General features: G+C 37.2%; 1 protein-coding gene across 3 annotated transcripts in view; it reads left to right on the top strand.

Annotated features, from left to right (window-relative positions):
• ATG5 (autophagy related 5) overlaps positions 1–23180 on the top strand; it is a 119484-nt gene that overhangs the window by 25281 nt on the left and 71023 nt on the right. For all 3 annotated transcript variants that reach the window (XM_030882935.2, XM_030882937.2, XM_060283793.1), the window contains one exon: positions 14784–14946. In XM_030882935.2, coding sequence (XP_030738795.1) covers positions 14784–14946 — 163 coding nt within the window. The remainder of the gene's footprint in view (positions 1–14783; positions 14947–23180) is intronic.

Raw genomic sequence — 23180 nt, 5'->3', positions numbered from 1 at the left:
CATGTATCTGTCACCATGAGCTTGACAGCTTTATTATTCTCAAAGAATTTTCTGATGAGATTGGTGGTCATTTTAACAAATTGATTTTTAAGAAATTTTATATAGTGAAACATGAAAACGTTTGGAGAAGGCCTACCTTAACTCAGTAAACAGATACTTTCCAAATGATCAATGCATTATGTTGAGAAATTATGCATGTGTGAAAGAGCTGTTTAAAGTGCATGGCTGGCATCAGGAATTTTAATGTAACAGAGGTCAAAATGTTTATTGATGTGTTTTCAGATTCCGCATTAATGTTATAATAAACTAATTGAATTGATGTAGTATCAAAAAAGAATATCCATAAATCTGAAAAGACTATTAAAATACTACTTTTTCCAACTACATATTTTTATAAACCTGTATAATTACATACTTTAACCAAAACAGCTGCATAGTATTGAATGTGGAAGCAAATAAGATAACTCCATCTACTTCGCATTAAGCCAGACGTTATAAAGATATTTGCAAAACTATACAGCAGTGCCGGTATTCTCCCTAAATTGTTGTTGTTGTCGTCCTGGAAAATATAGTTATTTTTCACAAAAATACGGTTTTTGTGTTGACAGGTAATGGGTTTATGCTTTTTTTTTTTTCTTTTTTTTGCGGCACGTGGGCCCCTCACTGCTGTGGCCTCTCCCGTTGCGGAGCACAGGCTCCAGACGCGCAGGCTCAGCGGCCATGGCTCATGGGCCTAGCTGCTCCGCAGCATGTGGGATCTTCCTGGAACGGGGCACGAACCCGTGTCCCCTGCATCGGCAGGCGGACGCTCAACCACTGCGCCACCAGGGAAGCCCTGGGTTTATTCTTGATATTTTAAAATGAATTGCTCTTTGGGATCCTTAGTAGGTCATACATTGTCTTCCCCGATGGAAAGTTTTTTAGAGAAATTAAATAGAAAGCAGAATGTTAGAGGATGTTTTAAATTTGCTCCGACTACCAGCGTGTTTCTGTCAGCTGCTCTTACTCTTTCTGACCCTGGCCTGTGTTGGAGGAAAATTATTGCCCAGATTTCTTTCTCCCTATACTAAGTTCCCTTTATTTAGGGTTATAAGACCTGGTTTACCACAAAGGTCATCCTCAGGTATTTAATTGATAGCTTATACGGCCTGATGTAGGCCCACATCCCCTTGTAGTGCCTTACGGCTTTTGATTGATTATAATGAAACTGAGTAAGCATTAAATTTGCAGGTAGAAAAGCAATGCTTTTAGATTGAGGAAACAAGTTTTCTTTAAATTTCTAGAAAATAATTTCTCATCAACAGGTTAAATTTATCGAGTAACAACTTTCTGTCAGTTGATGCATCAGTATTTTATCTTTTATGATTTTGTATTGAGTGTGTCAGATGATGTGTGTGCTTTAACCAGCCTGCTTAGAATTTTTATTTTACAGTTGCTTTCAAAGATACTGATTTTAATTAGATTTTGTGCAACACTGAAGTCTCCAAGAGATTCCCCCACCTCCATCACACACATTTCTGTCAGTTCATAGTTCACACTGAATTCTTGGGGAGAAAACCTGTTAAAAATTTTTCGAAAGGACATATTTTCTCTAATCTTTAACTGACTTTGATGCTTGTCATTTGAATAGATTCATAATGTTTATAGTAAATGAATTTTAATGTCTAGAGCAGTACTTTACAAAATTTAACATACGTACAAATCACATGTGTGTCTTGTTAAAGTGCAGATTTTGATTCTGATTCCATAGGTTTGCGCTGAGGGCAGAGGTTCTGCATTTTTAACAAGTTCGCAGTGCTGTTGATGCACCAGACCATGGGTTGAATAACAAGAGTTTAGAAAACAATGCAGGTTTACAAGTTAGTGTTGGACTTCCCTGGTGGCGCAGTGGTTGAGAATCCACCTGCCAATGCAGGGGATACGGGTTCGAGCTCAGGTCCGGGAAGATCCCACACGCCGCGGAGCAGCTAAGCCCGTGCACCACAACTACGGAGCCTGCACTCTAGAGCCCGCAAGCCACAACTACTGAAGCGTGTGTGCCTAGAGCCTGTGCTCCACAACAAGAGAAGCCACCGCAATGAGAAGCCCATGCACCAGAATGAAGAGTAGCCCCCGCTCGCCGCAACTAGAGAAAAGTCTGTGCGCAACAACAAAGACCCAACGCAGCCATAAATAAATAAATTTATTTTTTAAAAAAAGTTAGTGGTGTGTACAAAACCAAAAGGTTGTAAAGGATGATTCAGAAAATTGTTTTTGTAGGAATTTTTATATTATTTTTTGAATTCTGAGAGAGAAATATTATGCAATTGTAAAGTGTTAACGACTTTAAAACATGCAGATTTGCTTTGCTTTCTTTTCCTGTTTACCAAAACAGGAATGAAAAAGGTATCTTCTTCATGGTTTTCTTAATTAGCTTCAAGGACATTTTTGATTCCTAAATCTGATTAGCCTCCTGAGAAAATTATTTTATTTCTCTTTCCTCAGCTTTTATTTTTTAAAATTCAAACCTGTATTAGAAAGATTGAGAGTCGAACACCCACATACCTTTCACCTGGATTTGCCAATTGGTATTTTGCTACCTTTGCTTTATTTCTCTCTGATTTTTTATTTGCTATTTTATTATTCCTATAGGCATTTTGCTTGCAAAGCTGCATTATAATCAACACGTTGCTTACAGCATGTGCAGTTTTTAAAGAGGGAAGTTAGTAGTGTGATTCAGAAATTTAGTAACATCGAATGAAGAGAGTGGGCTCTTTAAAATGCTCAGGTCTATTGCATATCTATCCTAAAAAAAAATTAATGGAGTAAAAAAAACCCAACAATAATTCAGTGTTTTTCTTTTTCTCTTAATAAAATGGTGCTAAACTGATTTATTTAGGTTTTGAAAAGAACAGACATTTAAATTTTGAATCTTGACAGTGATTATTAGGGGTCAGAGCTCACATTTGCTAGGCAAAATTGGGTCAGCATTAAGGTAGGTGTTTCTGTGTAAAACACTGCTGAATGATTGTGACCAGACAAACTTAGGTTTTTGGATCAAGACACTCTATCTTTCCTGCGGTGCATGGGAAGGCACTACCACTGGTCCTGACTATACTTGTAGGACTGACAACACCCTTTTTCTGATGCACAAGTTTTCTTACTAGGCCAAGAGCCACTGTGTCTCTCTCTAAGGTAATTTACCATGTCCCTGCTCCTTCCACTGTGTGTTGATGACATAGATCTGAGGTAGCTTTTCTTGTTCTTAAGTGCACATCATGGTCTCCCCTATGCTTCTGCTGCCTGTACTTCCCAGCTCTATATATTGGTGGCTGTCTTGAAGTGTTTTATCAATAGTGTATTATATTACCTGTCTATCACGGTGGGACAGGTCACCAGAAATGTAGCAGCTTAAAACAGTGCACATTTATTTTTGCACAGTTTCTGTGGGTGAGGCTTACCTGGATCCTCAGCTTAGTGTCTCACAAGGCTGTAGTCAAGGTATTGACTGGCCTGTATTCTTGCCTCGAGACTTGAGAATCTGCTTCCAAGTTCACTCAGGTTGCTGGCAGAGTTCATTTCTTTGTGATTGTGGGACTGAGGGATATATCTTCTTGTTGACAGTTAGCTAGAGGCCATACTCAGCACCTCCAGGCTGCTTGAAGTTCCTTGCCATGTGGATTTTCCCAGCATGGTAGCTTACTTCATTGAGTCAACAAAAAGAGCCTCTAGGGCTAGTCTGTTAGCAAGACCAGAGTTATATAACATGACTTAATCACAGGAGTAGTATCCCATAATCTCTGCCACATTTTTTTTTAATTTTTAATTTATTTTTGGCTGCTTTGGGTCTTTGTTGTTGCATGTGGGCTTTCTCTAGTTGCGGCGAGCGGGGGCTACCCTTCGTTGGGGTGCGCGGGCTTCTCATTGCAGTGGCTTCTCTTGTTACAGAGCATGGGCTGTAGGCGTGCAGGCTTCAGTAGTTGCAGCATGTGGGCTCAGTAGCTGCGGCACACAGGCTCTAGAGTGCAGGCTCAGTAGTTGTGGCGCATGGGCTTAGTTTCTCCACGGCATGTGGGATCTTCCCGGACCAGGGATTGAACCCGTGTCCCCTTTATTGGCAGGCGGATTCTTAACCACTGTACCACCAGGGAAGTCCCTTTGCCATATTCTTTTGATTAATGCAGATCACAGGTCCTGCCTACACTCCAGGGGAAGGGATTACAGAAAGGTGTGGACACCAAGAGGTTGAGATCACAGAGGGTCACACATACTTAAAACTTTATGAAATAAGGTTTGTTTAGTCATTAAATTATGTATCAAATATTTATTGTGGTTAACATCTGCTTTCATCTCTGACAGTAAGTGGATTGTATTTTTCCTCTAGTCATAAGCAGCTATAAAGCCAGACAAAGTATATGAAGTGGAGCTGTTTTCAGGCACTGGATGTAGCGAGAAAGAGAACAAACTAGGTGAGCCCCACATTTAGCCCATCTCTGTGCTTCAGGGTAATTGGCTAACTATGTCATGGGGAGTGGAACTCAAGCGGAGCAAGGAAGTTCTACTGAACTGAGGGTGCAGAGATTGGAGTTTTGGGCTGCTGAAGCAGCTGGAACTTGTTAGACAGGTTGTTGAAGAAGAGGGTATGTACAGAAGTATGAGTTCCCCAAGAGTGCCTGGCTGAGGGTTGGGCTGCACACATGTAGGTGATGTTCCTTAAGGCCTAGTAGAGTGTGCATGTTAGGGGGTTAAAAGTGGGAGAAATATCATAATACCTGGAGATGTTGGATTTCAGCCCATCCAGAGTGGAGAAAGACCTAGTTAATATACTGGATATTAATCTTAGATTCCTGAAAGGCTGTGCTTTTGGAAAGGTTTGGCAAGTTATGGCCCGTGTGCCAAATCTGGCCCACTGACTGTTTTTATATGTCCTGTGATCTAAGGATGTTTTTTATATTTGTTAGTGGCTGAAAAGAAATTAGAAGAATAATATTTTGTGACATGTGAAAATGATGTGGAATATAAATTCTAGTGACCATAAATAATGGATGGATGCAGCCAGCCATGCTAATTCATTTACATACTGCTTTTGGACTACAACAGCAGAGTTGAGTGCTTGCGATAGACATTGTATGGCCCACAAATAATACATTTACCATCTTGCTCTTTACAAAGTTTAACTCCTCTTACAGAGTAAGGATTGCTCTAGATCTGCCCTAATAAAGCCTAAAATTAAGCCTTTTTAAGATCAAGGAGAGGCTCCAGGCAGAACAAACTCAACAAGAAAGACAGTATAATCTAGAATCCTTACACCATATTCACAGTGTTTAGCATACAATCGTCTATTACTAGACATGCAAATAAGCAGGGAAACTTGAAGCATATCAAGGGGAAAAGTGCTGTCAGTAGACATTGACCCTGAGATAACCCACATTTGGAATTAGCAAAAAATGAATTAAAGCAACTATTAAAAACTCAGTGACTTAAGATAACAAAATTGCAGAACTGAAAAGAACAGTATCTGAAACTAAAAGTTCACTGATGGACTTAACAGTGAGTTGGAGATGGCATAAGAAAGCTTCTGTGAACTTGACAGATCCATAGAAATTATCCAATGTAAAGAACTGAGAGAAGAAAATTGGAGGGAGGTGGGGACAGAGTCCCAATGACTTCTAGGATAATATCAAGCAGTCTAACATCATGTAATTGGAGTCCTAGAAGGAAAGGAAGGAGGGCATGGGTCAGAAAGAAAATTTTAAGAAATATGATTTGACTCACATTTCCTGGTTTCAAAGCAACAGTAAACACAACTACATGGTAACAGCAACTAAAGTACAAGCAACCAAAGAAAAAAATAGATAAATTGGACTTCATCAAAATGAAATACTTTCTGTGCTTCAAAGGAAGTGAAAAGACAACCCACAGAATAGGAGAAAATATTTGCAAAATTATATATTTAATATGGTCTGGTGTCCCGAATATATAAAGAACTGTTAGAATTTAGTAATAAAAAGATAAATAACCCAATTAAAAATGGAAAAAGGATTTGAGTAGACATTTCTCCAAAGAAGATATATAAATGGCCAGTAAGCATATGAAAAGAAACCAAGCATAATTATTTATAGTTGCCAAGACATGGAAAAAACCTCAGTGTCCATCAACAGATGAATGGATAAGGAAGATGTGGTATATATATATATATATATATACACACACATACATACATACAATGGGATACTACTCAGCCATAAGAAAGAATGAAATTTTGCCATTTGCAGTAACATGGATAGACTTGGAGGGCATTATGCTAAGTGAAATAAGTCAGAGAAAGATAAATACTGTATGATGTCACTTATGTGTGGAATCTAAAAAATAGGATAAACTAGTGAATATGACATAAAAGAAGGAGATTCACAGATAATAGAGAACAAACTAGTGGTTACCACTGTTGGGGGAGAGGAGACATAGAGGTGGGGGAAGTGGGAGGTACAAACTCTTGGGTGTTAGGTAGGCTCAAGGATGTACTGAGCAATGTGAGGAATATAGCCAGTATTTTGTAATAACTGTAAATGGAAAGTAACCTTTAAAAATTGTATAAAAATAAAAAATGAAAAAAACCCCCACAAAACCTCAGCATAATTAGTCATTAGGGAACTGCAAAGAAATACCTCAGTGAGTTACCCCTTCATGCCCACTAAAATAGCTATGATCAAAATGTTGGACAATAACAGGTGTTGGAGAGAGTGGGCTAATCGGTACTTTTCATATGTTACATGTTACTGTTGTGAATGTAAAATGCTGCAGCTGCTTTGGAGAAAAATCTGGCAATTCCCTCAAATGCCATATGACCCACCAACTCCATTCATAGTTATATACACAAGGGAATTGAAAACATATGTCTACCCATCAACTTGTACATGGTTGTTCATAGCAGCTTTAGTCATAAGAACCAAGAAGTGGAAGCAATCCAGATGCTTATCAACTGATGAATGGTTATACAAAATGTATATCCCTACAATGGAATACAGTTTGGCCATAAAAAGGAACGGAGTACTGTTACATGCTGTAGCACAGATGAACCTTGAAACATCATACTGAGCCTGAGCAAAAGGAGGCAGACTCAAAAGGCTGCACTTTATATGATTCATTATATGAAACGTCCAAAATATGCAAATCCATGGAGACAGAAAGTTGAGTGGTGGTTTTCAAGAGCTGGAGGGAGGACAGAATGGGGAGTGACTGCTTACAGATACAAGGTTTGTTTCTTGAGTGTTGAAAATATTACGTAATTAGATAGCAGTAATGGTTGTACAGCTTGTGAATAGAGTTGTCCCTGGGTGTCTGTGGGGGGTTGGTTCCATGACCCCCCTCTCCATAACAAAATCCGCTGGATGCTGAAGTCCCCTATATAAAATGGTGTAGTACAGTCAACCCTCCGTATCCACAAGTTCTGCATCCACAGATAAAACCAACTGCATTTTGATCCGTGGTTGGTTGAATACATGGATGAAGAAGCTGCAGGTATGGAGGGCAACTGCATACTAAAAACTACTGAGTTCTAGTCTTTAAAATGGTCAATTTTAAGTGAATTGTATATGAACTATATCTCAATTTTTAAAAAAAGAAATAATGATTAATAATTTTCCAAATTTGGGGGAGAAAACAGTCTGTGTGTTAAAGAAGGTCAGCAAATCTAAAGCAAGTAACTATATAGAAAACCACATCCAAGCACATCATAAACTGCTGAAAACCAGTTATAAACAGAAAATCTTGAAAGCAGCCACCAAAGAAATGACACAAAAGAACAGTAGGTTAATGATGGGTGACTTCTCATCAAATAGTGAAGAACAGAAGAAAATGGAATGATGTCTTAAAGCACTGGAAGAAGCTACAGGCAGGGATGAAGAACACTAGAAATGGTAAATAAATGATAAATAGAAAAAATTACCTCTTTTAACTTCTTTAAAAGAGAAATGACAGTTTAAGGCAAGAATAATATAATTTTAAGGAAGGGTTAATAATGTCTGTAAGTAAATATGTGGCCGCATTTATCTAAAGGATGAGGCCACTAAATCTTCAATTATCTGTGGGTCAAAGAAGAAATCACAAGGGAAATTTTAAAAGTATTTCAAACTGAATGATAATGGAAACACAACATATTGAAGTTTGTGGGAGTCATCCTAAGCAGTGCTTAGAGGGAATTAAAAACTTTCTACAGGGCTTCCCTGGTGGCGCAGTGGTTGAGAGTCCGCCTGCCGATGCAGGGGACATGGGTTCGTGCCCTGATGCGGGAGGATCCCACATGCCGCGGAGCGGCTGGGCCCGTGAGCCATGGCCGCTGAGCCTGCGCGTCCGGAGCCTGTGCTCCACAAAGGGAGAGGCCACAACAGTGAGAGGCCCGCGTACCGCAAAAAAAAAAAAGAAAAATCTTTCTATAGTAGGAAAACATAATTTCTGATACCAGGAATGAAGAAGATGGGATATTTCTACAGATCCTATAAACATTAATAGGATAGTAAGAAATATCATGAACAACTTTATGCCAGAAAATTTGACAAATGGACAAATTCAATGAAAAGAAGAAGTAGCGGATATGAATAGCCCCTGAATGTATGTAGAAGTTAGATTTGTAATTTAAAGAAAAATCCTCACAAAGTAAAATTCCTTGCCTAGTTTCGTGATTGGTGAATTCTATCAAACATTTAAGGAATAAGTAATGTCAATCTGTAGGCTTTTTCCAGAAATAGAAGGGGAGGGAATATTTCCCAATTTGTTTTACAGGTCAGAATAACTCTGATACCAAAACCTATTAAAGATATTAAAGGAAAATTGCAGACCAGTATTTCTAATGAACTTAGATGCAGACACTCAAGAAAATACAAGCAAATCGAATGTAGCAACATATAAAAAGGACAATACACCATGACCATGTTGAGATTGTCCCACAAATACAAGGGTGACTCAACTTCATTATCAGTGAATCGATTTAATTCATTTCAGCATATTAGCAGAAAAAAGAGAAATCATGATTTGATGAATAGATGCAAAAAAAGCTTTTGACAAAACTCAGTACCCGTTTTTCATCAAAACTCTTAGCAAGCTTAGGAATAGAAGGGAATTGTCTCAATTTGACAAAGACTAAATATGAGAAGCCTACAGCTGAAATCATGCTAAATGGTGGTTTACTGAATGTTTCACCCAAGATCAGGAAAAAGGCAAGAGTGTCTGCTTTCACCACTTCTACATAGTTTTGCTCTACTGCAAGTTACATATTCCTAAAAAGTACTGTGTTGTTAAAAATCAGAGGAAACCCCAAAACTTCATTAATGACAAATGAAAAAGATAGGAACCTAATAAAAGCACAATTTTACATTTTAACAAATTTTACATATGTTAAATGGTTAAGGAATACGTAAGTACTACAATGAATATGGCACTCTATGTTGAAAAAGACTGGAAATTTGCTTGTTGAAAAGAACATTGGAAAGGATTGCAGCTTGTTAGTTATTGTGAAGTGATAGGAGGAAGGTTACCTGAAATCAGACAAAATTATAACATAGGATGTGGATGAGTGTAGCTCATAGTATGAATTGAAGTGGTGGATCCATTTCTGAGGTGTGTGTGTGTTCTGTGTGTTCTGATTTGGTTTGGTTTAGCTGGGTACATTTTTTGTCTTCACCTACTATTGTGGACAATGTTTACAAAAGTAAACATGAAATTTACATTGTTCAAATTGTTCCCTAATACATCATTCACTTTGGAACACATCCAAAAGATCTAAACAGAGATATATATGCACACACACCTATATATGTGTATATATATGAACAGGTATATAATATATGTATGTTATGTATGTTCATATGGGAATAACCAATTAGCACATGAAAAGGTGCTCACCATCATCAGTCATCAGGGAAATGTGTATTAAAAAAGGGATTCCCTGGTGGTCCAGTGGTTAGGACTTGGCACTTTCACTGCCCTGGGGCAGGTTCAGTCTCTGGTCAGGGAACTAAGATCCTGCAAGCCACATGCAGTGCAGCCAAAAAAAAAAATTCTGACAGTACTAAGTTTGGGGAATGTAGTAACCAGAACTCTCTTACATTGCTGGAGGGAGTGTAAAATTGTACTTTCATCTTGGAAAATAGTTTGGCAGTTTTTAAATAAAGTTAGACATAAACTTTCTTTATGACAACATTACTATTTCAAGGTATATACTCAAGAAAAATGAAAACATGTTCTCAGAAGACTTGTACACTAATGTTCATAGCAACTTTCTTAATAATAGCCAAAATTTGCATATAATCTTAATGTCTACTAACAGGGTTTTGGATTAACAGATGGTGGTATATCCATTCAGTTGTACGCTACTATGCAATAAAAAGAAACTACGGATACATGCAGTAACAAAAATGAATCTCAAAAACATGCTAACTGAAAGATGCTAGAGTACACAACACCGCACATTGTATGATTCTGTTGATATGTGATTATATTATAGGCAAAACTAATCTCTGGTGATACAAATCACATCAGTGGTAGCTGAGGTTCAAAATGGGGGAACTGATTGCACAGGGCACCAAGGAACTTTTTAGAAGGTGATGGTAATGTTCTGTATCTTGTTTGGGCTGACAGTTACGCAGTATCAAAATTTATCTAACTGTATGTAAAATTTCTTCATTTGGCTGTATGTGAAATCATATCTCAGTAAAGTTACTTACTTTTAAAAGTTTATTGAGATGACACAGACTTGAGAATAGTCTTAGTCTCTGTCTTGTAGCGACAGAGACCAGCTTTAAGAGTACGGTGACATAAGAATATAAATGATATTATAGAGTTAAGTATAAGGACTTTGTGAACATGACCTAGACTTGGGGAGTAAGGGAAATTTCCTGAAGGAAGTGATATCAAAACTGAATCTGAATTTTGAGGAGGACTTTTTTGGGGGGTAGGCATGTAGGTGGTTGAGAGATAGGCAAGGAGAGTGTGCCAGGCAGAAGAAATAGTTTGTGTAAAGGAACAGAAAAGAGAGTATGGCTGAAAGAATGTCTGAACAGATGACAGATATTCAGGATCGTTGGAGCAGAGACTGTATGTGGGAGAGAAGGGAAAGAGAATGGAGTACGTGAAATGCGAGTAAGAGATTATGCTGGAGAGGTTAGCAGGGAGAGAAATCATTTGAATGTTGAAAGCATTAGAAGTTTGATTTTATCCTAAAAGTAGAACAGAGCAGCTGAGTGAGAAGACCAGATTTGCATTTTAGAAAGATCACCATGACTCCAAATGTGAAAAATGAATTAAAGAGGGTAAGATTTTGGGCATGGGATCCAGTCACGAGGTTTTTGAGAAATTTCACATAGTTGTTAATTTGTACTAGGAAAGTGGCATTGGGAATGTTGAAAGTGAATGGATTCAGATCTATTTAGGATGTAGATTCAACAGAACTTGATTGGGTGTGGGAGACGGGGAGAAGGAGGAATCAGCAGTACATGGGAAATGTTTTTTTGTTTTGCTCTATTGTCATAATAGAGCTTGTAATATTATTATTAATCGACTGAAAAAGCTTTTTTTCCCACTAACTTTGTAAGTAGTTTTAGTGTTTCGTTTAGTGTTATTTGGTTATCTCTAATGCATCTGGACATACTCCAGACTGCCTGGATTAATATTTTAATTAAAGGACACAGGTAATAATATATAAGTAAATGGAACCTTTCAGGAAAAAAGTGAAATTAGATCTAGTTTATTAGGATTCTGACTTGGAAGATTAATGAAAGCAAGTAAACATGGTGTTAAAGTCGCTGCCTTTATTTGCAAGAATTTGGACTGAAAAGATATGCACTTAAACACAACTGCTCATGTATATGAGAAGAGATTTAGAAATATAATGTAACAAATCAAGATTCTGCTTGTAATTTTATTGTGAAGCTTTCAAAAAAAAGATTTCCCACCCCAGCCCAAGCTAATCATGGGAAGAAGAGCATTTCATGAGTAGCAGCTGTGGTGGCTTTGGCTGAGACATCTGACACTGTATTCATTGCCACAATTAATTCAACTGCTATGGCTGCCTAAGCAGGTATCTCCGTTTTTCTGTTACTGCTCTCATGCTTCCCCTGAGTTCATTTCATTAAAGAGTTCATCTGGAGATAGGGCATTCTCTGTTGAAGGGTAGGTGTACAAACATGCACTCTCTTAACAGACTCCCTCTTTTGCTATAAAGACTAGGCATTTGGAATTGTCAGCTATCAGTTATAGGTGTCGGCATTGGTTAAGTTTAGAAACCTGCAAAGCAGTGGAAGTCTGGGAAAAGGAAAACCTCAGTACCTTCTCTGGTTACAAGAGCCATTGAAGGAAATAGCAGCCTATGCTGATGCAACACTAAAAAATGGCGGGATTTTTTTCCTCCTGATTTTTCAAACCAGTGGTTTGAGAGATCCTAACTCCTTTTTTTCATAATCAGCTTGTATACAATTTTAAGAAATTCTAACGGTATTTAAGCTTAAATAGGTCATAAATTAAAGTACATGAAGACAATATTTTCTTTGGAATATGAACTTTTATATTTTCTGCCACTCATTCATAACTGAAGTGGATAATTAGCAGTGTAGTGAACTGTACAACAGGGGTCCCCAGCCTGTTAGGAACCAGGCCGCACAGCAGGAGGTGAGTGGCGGGCAAGCGAGCGAAGCTTCGTTACCCCCTGAACCTCTCCCGCCTGCCCGCCCAAATCCCTTCCCGGGAAAAACCGGTCCCTGGTGCCGAAAAGGTTGGGGACTACTGTACAACAACTGAAAAAGCCCTTCTAGACTTCCCTGGTGGTCCAGTGGCTAAGACTCCGCCCTTCCACTGCAGGGGGTTCAGGTTGTATCCCTGGTTGGTTGGGGAGCAAAGATCCCACATGCTGCACGCCTAAAAAAGTAAAAAATAAAGAAAGCATTGGTCTGAAAAAGCCCTTCTAATTTTATAGATCAAGTATAACAAAATTGAAATTTTCTTAAATCATAATGCTAATCATTATCATATTGCTAATCCATTTGACTGTAATAGAATTGATATGATGTACACTTAATTCTTTGTCCTGGTCAGGAATCCAGGGCAAATCCCTTCAGTCTAGCTGATTCAAAGCAAATACAGCTGATTGTAAAGTTGCTTAAGGCAGGGACACTCTCTTTGCTGTCCATATCCTCTCTCATCTTTTAGTTTTATCTGTCCCTCATACTCTCCTTTTGCCTTTTCATTCTTAAGACATTTTATATTTTCTCCTATTCTTTGCCTTTGTGTGCCTGTTTGAAAGTATCCATCTTAATTCTTTATGGACTTCTAGTTCAAGAGCACCATGAAACTGGAATCCATTTGTACCTAGAGAGACAATTTGATTGTTTCAGCTGTTTCCTTCTGCTCTAGGCAGCTGTGACTAGCGGGTAGTTATATAGTGGCTTACCGTTTACTCAGCAGAAACTGTGAGACTGGATTCTATGAAAATAGAAGGAGGTGTGACTGATTATTTGCGTTTAAAAAATATGCTTTAGGAGATAGCCATAGGTAGTCAAGTGCCTTTTCCTTTGGTAGGAGGGCATCTATGGTAAATTTCCTAATCATTCAGGAGCTTTCCATGACTTGGATAATTGAATGTTGTCTATTAATAACATGAGTAGGCTATAACTAATGCTATTTTCTACCATTATTATTTGACTCCATTTTTATTAAAGGACTTACAGAACAATGTCTTTTTTTGGTAAGATAATGTTCAAATAGAATCATTAAGTACATATTTAGGTCTTAGGGAGGAAGTGGTATTGCATGGTGGTTTAAGAGCTGGGGTTGCTGAGTCAGACTAATTCTAGCTCCACCACTAGCAAGCTGTACAATTCCATCCACTCCCAGAGCTTTATTTATATATTTTTTTATCTGTAAAATAGCAATAACAATAGTGTTTACCTCAAGAGATGTTAGGAAAATTAAATGATTTAATCCATATTAAAGTCTTAGTACAATGTTTGTCACATAGTAAGCGTTCAGTTAGCTATTATTGTTAACATCTTTCTTTTTTTTCGGTGAAAAGTACATGTCATCTCATTTACATTACTGCTTATTTATCCAATGATCATTGCCTCAACTGCCTAAAAGATTCAGTGAAGGTAAAGAATGTAAATTTAGCTATTTGACCTTACATTTTAACACCTTTGTTCAGCTCTAATTGACCTAAAGGAAACTATGCATGTTAAAAGTGTACACTTTGATAAGTTTATACTGCAGTTTATATATTTGTTTACCTGTTGACACTTAGGTTGCTTCCTGTGTTTTTACTGCTACAAATAAAGCTGCTGTGAACATTCATGTACAAATCTTTGTGTAGACATATGCTTTTATTCCTCTTAAGTAAATACCTAGTTGTAGAATGACAGGATCAGATGGTAGGTGTCTGCTTTTTTAGAAGAAACTACGAAACTGTTTTCCACAGTGTTTGTACCATTTTACATTTCCATCCACATTCTTGACAATACTAGGTATGGCCAGTCAAAAAGCTATTTTTAAAATTCTTGTTCTTTCATATCTTTTTTCATGTTGTATAAATGCATACCATATCACATAAGGATTATTTGGAAAAAGTGCAGAATATGCCAGACAGCTAAAGATTTTTAAGTTAATTTAAAAAAGTATTTGGAGTTATACTAAAGTCTCTTTATTGCAAAGGTAAGAGGTGGTTTGCTTAAAATATTGGAAAATTGCAGGAGATAACAGTTCTTTGAAGAGCTAATTTTGTAATGTGTGTACCTGTTTTATATGTGTATTTTTTCTTCCTTTGATAGAGTTTTCCAGAAAAGGACCTTCTGCACTGTCCATCTAAGGATGTAATTGAAGCTCATTTTATGTCTTGTGTGAAAGAAGCAGATGCTTTAAAGCACAAAAGTCAAGTAATCAATGAAATGCAGAAAAAAGATCACAAGCAACTCTGGATGGGTTTACAAAATGGTAAATATAACAGTGTTTAATTTCATAATACCGCTTTATGAAGTATGAAGTAACTGTAATCCTGTGAGTAATTGGTACATCTTAGGGTTGGTGATACAAGTTTAAATTCCAGCCTCTGTGCACAGAATTTCACAAAGAAGCCACCTTTGGTCATACCTTTCTTACATTGTACCCTTCTAGCATCCCTCACTTCCTGGATTCCCTAGCATTAGACAGATTGCTTTGCCCCTAATATAAGACAGTATAAACTTCCTGTGTTTAGCTTCTGGAAAAAGTGCCCTTAGTCCTAGTCACGATCCTTCTGGAATTGCAACTGAATACCCTGTGTATGTACCAAAATACCTCCACCTGGGTAGGGCACAATCTCTAGTCTCTGCTTTCTCAGAACAGGAAGCCTTGCTTTGTGCTCAGATTCTCTCTCTCCTGGCTGGGATTTAGAAAATACACTCAAGGAAAAAGCTGAGGGGAATCTGCAATTTACTGATATATTCTTCTTCTCTTAGCCATCATAGTTCCTTAATCTTGCCTGCACTGATTGCCTTCCAGTGCCTACACACAGTTCTGTATGCAGGCAGTTCTCACTTTGCATGGGTCAAATATGCATGAATTTCAGTTAACATGCTTTAGTTAAATAATGCCAGTTCCCCAACAATGTGGCTCAAATTTCATTTGTGTGTATTAACTGTGAATAATCACATAAAGTACAATTACGTAAGAGTGAGCTCTTCGGTTCAGTCATTATGTAACAACAGATACATGTCATGATCAGTGACCGGTCACTTTCTTTGAGTGTCTGTCAGTGAATCGTCGTTATGCCGCTGTTATTTAATTCACTCACAGACAGCAAAGCATGCAGTTGTGTTGCCCCCTTGTGTCCATTGATAAGCCCACATAACATTTTGTAAAACTGGATAATTGAAAGAGGGAATTAGCCAAGAAAGATGAAAGTGTAGCAAAGAAACAAAAAATGATAATGCTGGAAGTGAAATTTGAATAGAAGGTAGTGGAATTATAGAAGACATAGCTAACTGTGGGGCTGTTGACACCACCACCATTTGAGAGACTTTAGATATGCAGCCCCAGGAGCTTAGTGAAGGCAAACTCTTCCACACAAATGAGGGAAGTGGTTGTGATGAAAAGGATGCAGTTATCCCAGAGGGAGTGATACTGGCAAAAATATCACATTAAAGGAACAGGGATATCTCATGGTGTTGAAAGTGCAAGTAACATGTTTGAAGTTGATCCAAACTTAGAAAGGAGTATGATAATTTGCCAAAGTTTAGGAAAGATGCTTGCTTGTAAGAAAGCAGGCACTATTCAAACTGTGTTTAAGATTTTTACAAATAAAGCACTTTAATTCTCCATGTTTCTAATGCTTTAATTAGTGTACTGTTAAACACAGTACTAAATAAATATTAGTTTTATTTACTTTTTTCATTTTCCTGTACATTTATAACCATCAGAGTTTTTAATATTTTGACAATTTTCTAAAAGATCACAAAACAATCATAAATTTTCCCATTAACTATTAAGATCACTTTGCATGGTTTTATGTTACATGGTAATTTTTCCAGTCCTGCACTACTGTGCAAAGCAAGGACTGTCTGTATTTCGTCCATCTTCAATAGTTGTTTTTGGACAAGGAGTTGGTACAATATAAGCTGCTCTTTCATAGCAACAACTAGAATAAGAGAAGACCCCTCTTTTCCCCTTAAAAAAAAATTTAAAAAATGTGATACAGTTTTATCTTTTGGACTATATCATTAACCATCTCACAGAGTTGTCTGTAGTTATTTAGTATTTATTAAACTTTCATTATGCAAAATACAGGGCATTATCTGTGACTTCATTAGTACAAAAGATACATATTTTATGACAGTGTGTCCTGTAAATTAAATTTTCACATTTCTTTTAAGTTTCTTAGATGTGACCCAAGTTACATGGAGTTGCTCCTTAGTTTCATATTTGTACCTCTGATATTTCTCAATTAGGTTGTAAGGTTTGCAAAAGGAAGGCACCAGGCCTTTCACTTCATTTATATTACTGAGTACACATATTCTTATTAAGTGATGAAAAGAGTTTACAACCCCTTAGGAAGGTGTACGTTTTCCTTTTCCTGGCTGGCTATTTGTAGGTGAAGTGACATTTTAGGAGGCTTGTGAATAAAAGGATTGCTTAAAGGGAAGAAGACAGGAATGTTCTAAAGAGAGAAGAGATCTGAGAGTAATTTGTCTTCAGAATTTAAGTAAATAATTTAGATGAACTTTTAAGTAGATGTTCTTGAAATCTATTGTGAGCATGGTGAGTCAGCTATAGAGAGCCCAGGGAGTCAGCAGAGGATTCTAAAAATGATTGAACTGTTTCAGTTGGGGCATTAGAGGATTAGTTATGGAGGGTGATGGGTAAGAGTTGTGGAAATAACAAAGGTGTGGTTTTTAGACTCAGCTCTTCTGGTAGCTCCTTAGGGCAAGTCACTCAATCCCTTTTAGCTTCAGTTTCTTTATCTGTAAAATAAGAGAATTTCTGCTGTGGTTTCCTATAAATGTTTTTAGAAGCTTTAACGAAACACTAATACAGTTTATGTGAAAGTGTTTGAAAGGAAGTAAAGCTGTCTCGATAAAAAGAATTATTGAGAAGTCACTTTGAGACACGAGAACAGGGGTTGGCAAAAAGTGTGGTCCTGCCTGCCGATGCAGGGGACACGAGTTTGTGCCCCGGTCCGGGAAGATCCCACATGCCGCGGAGCGGCTGGGCCCGTGAGCCATGGCCGCTGAGCCTGCACGTCCGGAACCTGTGCTCCACAGCGGGAGAGGCCATGGCAGTGAGAGGCCCTCGTACTGCAAAAAAAAAAAAAAACACAAACAAACAAAAAGTGTGGTCATGAGCCAGCCACCTGTTTTTGTAAATAAAGATTTATTAGAACCCTGCCACAATTCATTTATGTAACATCTGTGGCTACTTTCATGCTACAACAGCTGAGTTAAATAGTTGTGATCAAAAAAACAAACAACCCAATCCAAAAATGGGCAGAAGACCTAAATAGACATTTCTCCAAAGAAGATATACAGATTGCCAACAAACACATGAAAGGGTACTCAACATCACTAATCATTAGAGAAATGCAAATCAAAACTACAATAAGGTATCACGTCACACCAATCAGAATGGCCATCATCAAAAAATCTACAAACATGGGCTTCCCTGGTGGTGCAGTGTTTGAGAGTCCGCCTGCCGCTGCAGGGGACGTGGGTTCGTGCCCCGGTCCGGGAGGATCCCACATGCTGCAGAGCGGTCGCTGGGCCTGCGTGTCCAGAGCCTGTGCTCCGCAGCGGGAGAGGCCACAGCAGTGAGAGGCCCGCGTACCGCAAAAAAAAAAAAAAAAAATCTACAAACAGTGAGAGAGTGGCATGGACATACATATACTACTAAATGTAAAATAGCTAGTGGGAAGCAGCCAATTAGCACAGGGAGATCAACTCATGCTTTGTGACCACCTAGAGGGGTGGGATAGAGACGCAAAAGGGAGGGGATATGGGGATATATGTATATGTATGGCTGATTCACTTTGTTATACAGCAGCAGCTAACACAACAATGTAAAGCAATTATACTCCAATAAAGATGTTAAAAAAAAAAGTCAAAAAAAATAGTTGTGAAAGAGACCATGTGGCCCACAGCTTAAAATATTTACTCTCTAACCCTTTTAGAAAACATTTGCCAGCCTATAGAAGGTTGATTAAACCAACAGCTTGTATTTATCATTGATCTAAAGCATGACTCACAGTGTCACACATTCAGAACTTGGTATAACTTAACGTATCAGACTTAGTCTAATAACTGCCTTCAATGCTATTTTTTATATAAAAAAAATATTGTTTTATAAAATTCCTTTTTTCCTGTTTTTGTCTTAGCTTATATTCTTGCTTAGATATATGACTATTTTAAAGTTATTTTTATTAATTTAACTTTTATTAAATTACTTTTCAAATTGAGTTTCATTAAATCCAACTTAAAATGGTATGTGGTTAAAATATATTTTGTTCCTTCTTTTAGCTATAAATTATTTTTGTAGCTATTATGTTTGGTTTTATTGGTACTGCTAATGATTAAGTTTACACACTCAAAATCCTACATGTGGTATCCAGTGGGGACCTTGATAGTTTATTTTCTACTTTTTAAAATTGAAATATACATTTAGAAAATCTTTGGCTGGGTAGAGGTTGTTTGTAGAAAATATATTTTGGGGTAAAATGTTGAATGTTACCTACATTAAGGTAAATTGGTGAAAGGTGGGTATAGTAGTTCATTCTGTTCCTTCTGCCTAGAATAACCTTTCCCTCCCTTTTTGTCTATTTAATTCTTACTTAATGTTATAATGCTCGTCTGTCTTGTCACCCTCTAAGTGAAAACTTCCCTGTTTCATTTTTTTTTAGCCAACAAACTATTTATTGAACATCTAATATGTGCCTGACACTATGCTAGGAGCTAGTGATCATCCAGCAGTGATAGAACAAACATGAATCCTGTTTTTGTGAAGCTACAGCCAAGTGGAGGCAGAACTATTTATATTTTCATGCTCTCATGGCTCCTTGTCCATTCATATGCATTCTTGCTCTCATAATTCACTCTCTGGTATAGTTATGGTTTATGTATTCTGCTAGAATATAAATTTCTCTTGGTTAGAGTGTATCATGCATTTTCTGTATCCCCAGCACCTAGTATATTCTTAGGCATAGAATGAACAAAATAAATACTGACCGAGTGACTCCTTTATTTTAATCCTATGTAGTACAACAAGGAAATACTGTTAACAGCTTTTTATAAATAGATTAATATTAGATAAAATAGAGGAAGTACCTTTAAAATTTTTAATTATGGAAGTGGATTTTATGTTTAAGAATTTTTCCATCCAAAAGAAAGTCTTACAGGTTTGTTAGGGCAAAGACATTTCACCTGTCGGTTAGTGTAATTGTAAACTGGTCAGAATTGAGAAAAAGCAGATGGTAAATTTATTTCATTCAGAACTGCACCTGTACAGCATAGCAACTAAACGATTTAAACAATTTTTGAATACTTTCAAATGCTAATTTTAATTTTTCAGATCTCTGTGAAAGAGAAATAAGAAAAGCTTTTGAAACCAAGAAAGCTCATTTAAGACATACTGTGCCTTTCAGTGTTTTTTATGGGTTTTCATTTTAGATATAAAAGTATTTAACCACCTTGTGAAACAAAGGTAATGACCACAAAAAAAGAGAAGAAAGTAACATTTTTCTTATTTATGAGGCACTTGTCACTATATTTGCAGGCTATTTTCTATTAAATGTCAGGAGGTTTTTCTTATAAGCTAGAGATTTGAGGAAATCTCTAAAAAATATTTTTAACATAATATATGACTTAGTTTTCAGCTTTGATTTTCTGAGTATACTAAAAAAGAAAAGATGGCATCAAATAAATTCCATAGACCTTCAAATAAATGCAAGTTTTCACTGCTAAATATTGAAAATTTACATTGTTTATAAAGTATGGTTAATCCTTTTGAGCTAAGTGATTTTTTAGAGAAATCAGTTATTTGGTAGTGTACCATTTTAACTTAAAACTGTTTTTTAAGAGGAAATAGTGGTTAGCTTAAGGTGAATTTTATGGTAAGTCATAGCATTTTGAAAATTCTTTTGTTTGGTGGGTGATGCAAAAGAAACGCAATGGTTCTCACAGGCTTATATGATAGAGACAGTTGGGTTATGATTGCATTGCTTTGTTTTTATCAGTTGCAATATAGTAGTGTAAGTAATGGACTGAGAATCTCTTGGTCCGAGAAGGAGCATTGGGTCATTAACATATGCTCCAAAGGAGCATTGATCTTTCTTTGCTTATCTCCTATTGGTTGTGTGGCCATGGCAGATCACTCTTCTGAGATGGAGTTTCCTTATAAATGTCAAGGTGATGATACCTCACAAGACTCAGATTCAAAGACTGTACAGTGGTAATCACTTACACCTGAATTCTGGTGATTAGATATTCTTGATTCCAGAGGATTTCCTGGAAGAATAATTATTGTTTATTTCTCTCTCTCTCTCTCTCTCTCTCTCTGTCTTTCTCTCTTTACCTCTCCCTCTTTCCCTCTCTTCCTCCCTGGTCCTTTCAAGCAGGACTTAGGTAAAAGGCAATAGATAACTTTCTAAAAATAAATGTGGTGTCATAGAAAGACTACTAAAACAGAAAGACAAGAGATTTTTGGACTTAACTCTGTATCTTGAAGCTTCCATTTCTGTGCTGTTATCACAGTGTCAGTACTGTTCTAATGTGTAGATGGTGTGGAAGGAGATTACTAAGTAGAACTGTCAATAGGAAGCATAAGTATTCTTCTTGAACCTTTTGTCTCAGTGAAAGGTCACTATTTGGTAAGCTTCCTTTCTTTAGAAAAACTCAGATGTTTATCAGTCATGAGAACACTGGGATCACATTGTATAAATAAGAGCAAAGAAAATAGTGTAATTAGTATCCACACACCTATCACCCATCTCAGCAGTTATCAGTATATGGTCAGTCTTGTTTCCTCTGCTCTCACCCCTGCCACTTTGAGTTTATAGAAATTTTCATTCTTTAATCTAGCGCTACGAATATTGTTCACAGATTTATATTCTTCACAGACTTTATACTCTGTTATTTAATCAAGTCTTGGAAAGGACAATCATTATACGAGAGTTATGCCCAGATCCTGATCGTATGGATTAGCCAATTATAAGAACCTGCCACATGCCAGGCACTGTGCTAGGCATAGGGGGCGCTGGGGTGAGTATGACAGCCACGGTTCCTTCCCTCAGAGTTCACATTCTGGTGGGGGAGGCAGACATTAAACAGATAGCCTTTAAATAATTATTACATTTGTGTCTTGAGTTATAGAGGAAGGGATAGAGAGCAGTGTGGTTGGGATGAAAGTGTTCCAGGCACAGGGAATGATGTAGGTTAGGCTGAGAAGGAGAAAAGAGCTTAATAAATTCTAGGGGCTCTAAGAAGGCTATTCTTTTTTTTTTTTCAAAATCAATATTTTATTTAAGGGGTACTTTTACTTCCTTTAAGCAAACCTTTAAAGCCATTTTACTTGGACTTCCCCCTTCAAGCCTCCTGTGGTTCTTCTGTGTTTAGTCAGAGGTTCTCCAAGGCCTCAGTTTTCTTTATAAGGCTCCAGAAGGCTATTCTGACTGGAGCACGGTGATTGAGAGTGGCAAGTAGATAACACTGCAAATTGGATAGAGGACCCTATCTATTCAGGGTCTGATAGGACATTTTAGTGATATTGAACTTAATCTCCAGGGAGTGAGGCGAGGTAGATAGGGGACTGCTGAAAGATTATAAGCAGGGATATAAAGGAATCAGATGTTCTTTTTTAAGTTATCTCTGGCTACTGTATGGTTAATGAATTAGAAGGGAACAAATATGGAATTAAAAGGCCAAGTACGAGTCCATTCCAGTGGTTAGGTAGCAGATGAATTTTTCAGACTACAGGGCAGTCTTGAAGGTAGAGAGAAGTGGACGGTTTTGAGAAATATTTGAGATGTAGACTTGCTAGGACTTAGCATTTGGTTGAATGTGGTGGGTAATAGAATGAAAACTGTCATAGTTTGTTCCCAGACATTTTAGAAACTGTTGAGTGTGCCTAACTACACTTATCCAGCTTATAGACACCCAGAAGGAGATCTTTATCGTTACATTAAGATAAACCACTTTTTTGGTATCCAGTACCTTAATACTGTCATAAAAAGAAACATGGTCTCTTTGATGCTATAAGTATTTTAAAATTTATGCTGATTTCTACTAATTATTGTTTTACTTTCTGAATGCTTAGAAACATTCTAAAACTTTGCTAAAGATTGACGTCAGGCTTACCAGTTGATAAAATCCATTCATATTTTTAGGTTGAAGCATTTGCCTGTCTGCTGACCTCAGGCACCTCTCTCATTTTCCATTGTTTCATAAGATTATTGGCATTGGTTTTGTAATCCTATCTTTAAGTTCTTTTAGTGTCCTCTGAAGTAATTTTCCTTTGTCTGAAGACTTGCATTAATTTAAAGCAAAGTACCTACTGTTATGTCTGAATATGTCATTTTTATTTTAGCTAAGTTTTCACACTTGCTTCTTTGAAAATCATTCTCTTGTTGAAGAAAATGGAAACTAAACAGAAGTTGGATAGTTTAGCTTTCTCTCTGTCATCTCTTAATATGATAACCATCTTTCCCA

This window comes from Globicephala melas, chromosome 14 (genome assembly GCF_963455315.2).
Source record: "Globicephala melas chromosome 14, mGloMel1.2, whole genome shotgun sequence".
Classification (NCBI taxonomy): Eukaryota; Metazoa; Chordata; class Mammalia; order Artiodactyla; family Delphinidae; genus Globicephala; species Globicephala melas.
This window is presented reverse-complemented; position numbering and strand designations above follow the sequence as displayed.